The sequence below is a fragment of the Lineus longissimus genome, chromosome 8 (assembly GCF_910592395.1).
Source record: "Lineus longissimus chromosome 8, tnLinLong1.2, whole genome shotgun sequence".
In the NCBI taxonomy this organism is placed as follows: domain Eukaryota; kingdom Metazoa; phylum Nemertea; class Pilidiophora; order Heteronemertea; family Lineidae; genus Lineus; species Lineus longissimus.
This window is the reverse complement of record NC_088315.1, coordinates 11,478,470-11,480,655: the sequence shown is the minus strand read 5'-3', so window position 1 is coordinate 11,480,655 and position 2,186 is coordinate 11,478,470. Positions and strand designations below refer to the sequence as shown.

The 2,186-nt window shown below is 47.8% G+C and overlaps 1 protein-coding gene across 1 annotated transcript; it reads right to left on the bottom strand.

Moving 5' to 3' along the window:
* Positions 1 to 314: 314 nt before the first annotated feature.
* On the bottom strand, positions 315 to 1,979 carry LOC135492626 (uncharacterized). The gene has a single exon (XM_064779185.1). It carries the CDS (start codon positions 1,977 to 1,979, stop codon positions 315 to 317), a length of 1,665 nt encoding a protein of 554 aa, XP_064635255.1.
* Between the last annotated feature and the right edge of the window lie 207 nt (positions 1,980 to 2,186).

Sequence of the window (2,186 nt, the reverse complement as noted above, 5' to 3'; positions counted from 1 at the left end):
TACAATAACGGGGTCAAACCGGGTCAAGGGAGAAGTCAGCTGACCGCAATAACAAACGATCACTGATCGTCACAACACCCCTCCCCGTGACATGATCCGAGTTAGCCATGTCACAATATATATATAGTTCCTCAGAACTAAACCTACTTCTTGTCGTCTGCTTTTTCGGTAGTCGTCTCACCATCGGCTGCAATCAACGGAACAAGGCGCGTGATAGGACGTCGATACGTTTTTCCTCTGGACAAGACTGTCGCTGTTCTTATATGACCATCAGAACCTCTCTCTACTTCAGTGACTTTTCCAATCGGCCAGCTCTAACGGGGGCAACCTTGCTCCTGCAGGACAACGACATCATCGACTGCCAAATCAGAATGGACTTCTCTCCATTTTCCTCTCTGCTGTTGGAGAGTCAAATACTCCTTCTGCCATCTAACCCAGAACCTGTACAACATGTCTTGGACTAGGCGCCATCGATGTCGTGGATTGTAGTCAGTCTCATCCACGATCTGGGGAGCCAACTGTCCACCGCACTGTCCTACCAGGAAATGATTAGGCGTCAACACTTCTAAATCTTTAGGGTCGGAGCTAACATACGTCAACGGCCTGGAGTTCAGCATACCTTCTACTTCGACAATCCCTGTCAGCAACTCTTCGTCAGTCAGGCGGGCTTCTCCAAAAATCGAATACAAGGCTTTCTTGGCAGACTTAATGAGCGACTCAAACACCCCACCATGGTGGGAGCCATACGGAGGGTTGAACTTCCAACGGATGCCCTGATTACTCACAGAGTCGACTATCTTCGTCCGATCCATGCCCTCCACGAATTCTCTCAGGGTACTCTCTCCTTTTACCAAGCACCCTCCGTTATCACTGACGACTTCTATCGGTTTTCCTCTGCGTGCCACCATTCTTGAAAAGGCCATCAAGAATCCATCCGTCTCCAACGAGTAGGCCATCTCCAAGTGAACGCCTCTAGTCTGCAAACAAGTAAACAAACACATGTACCTCTTAGCAGATTTGAATCTAGTGATCTTAGTAACAAAGGGGCCAGCAAAATCAACACCGCAGTAGGAGAAGGCCCTGAGAGACATCATAACTCTGGAGGCTGGTAGCGCAGCCATCATCTGAGTTGCTGGTTGTTCCTTCATCTTTCTACACTGGTAACAGCAATAAGCCACCTTTTTGACGGCTTCTCGCCCATTCAAGATCCAATATCGCAGTCTTATATCAGCCAGGGTAGCATTTACTCCACGTGAATGCCCAGCATACAGGTGGGCTCTTCTCACAATCAGTACTGAAATGTGATGTGAACTAGGAAGAATGATTGGATGTCTAACATCGTATGGTAGGTCGACATGCTGCAAACGACCTCCCACTCTCATCACACCATCAGCATCTAGGAATGGGTTAAGACTTCTTAATGCGCTTTTCTTCATCACCCTCGCACTATTACCTACCAGCAACGCGTTGTAGTCTTCAAACAGGCAGGCCCGCTGTACCATTCTCACAATGGCGAGCTCAGATTCTTGATACTCGTCACGTGATAAGGCATCATTCGGAATTTCGTCAGTATCAGCTTGTCTATCACCGAAATTCTTACATTTTGAAGTGTGACCATCATACTGTCGATCAGACCCATCTAACTTGCTGGAATTGCACCCATTCTTGTCAGGTTCCTGTCGATTCACCCTCTGTTGAGGTCCTCCTCTAACAATGTGGACAAACCTTATCATCCAAGCCATCACACGTACCAATCGATTCCATGTGGAGTACTTGGTGTAGTTCATTCTTTCGAGAAGTTCTGGTGTTGAAACTGCAACCATGGCATTTGTCTGCACACACGACTTGGAAGACTCGATTACAGCTTGGTCTGTAGGGTTGATCAGAGTCTTACACGTCGGCCACTGGCTCTCTTCCTTATGTAAGAATTCCGGGCCCTGGAACCATACATTCGGACTGGTCAGATCCTCCACCGACATCCCTCTCGTGGTTACATCTGCAGGATTCTCTTTGCCTGGAACAAAACGCCATTGGTGAGGATTAGATTCAGTTTGCAACTCAGCAATACGATTGGCCACAAACGGCTTAAATCGCCTCAACTGATTCCGTACCCAATGAACCACATCCAGAAGTATTAAGGTAGCATGAAGGGTTGGGCGTTTGTGGTTTATGAGTCTGAGGGGGTT

Coding starts and splice junctions, on each gene's coding strand:
- LOC135492626 (XM_064779185.1), bottom strand. CDS start 1,979: ATGTCGGTGGAGGATCTGACCAGTCCGAATGTATGGTTCCAGGGCCCG.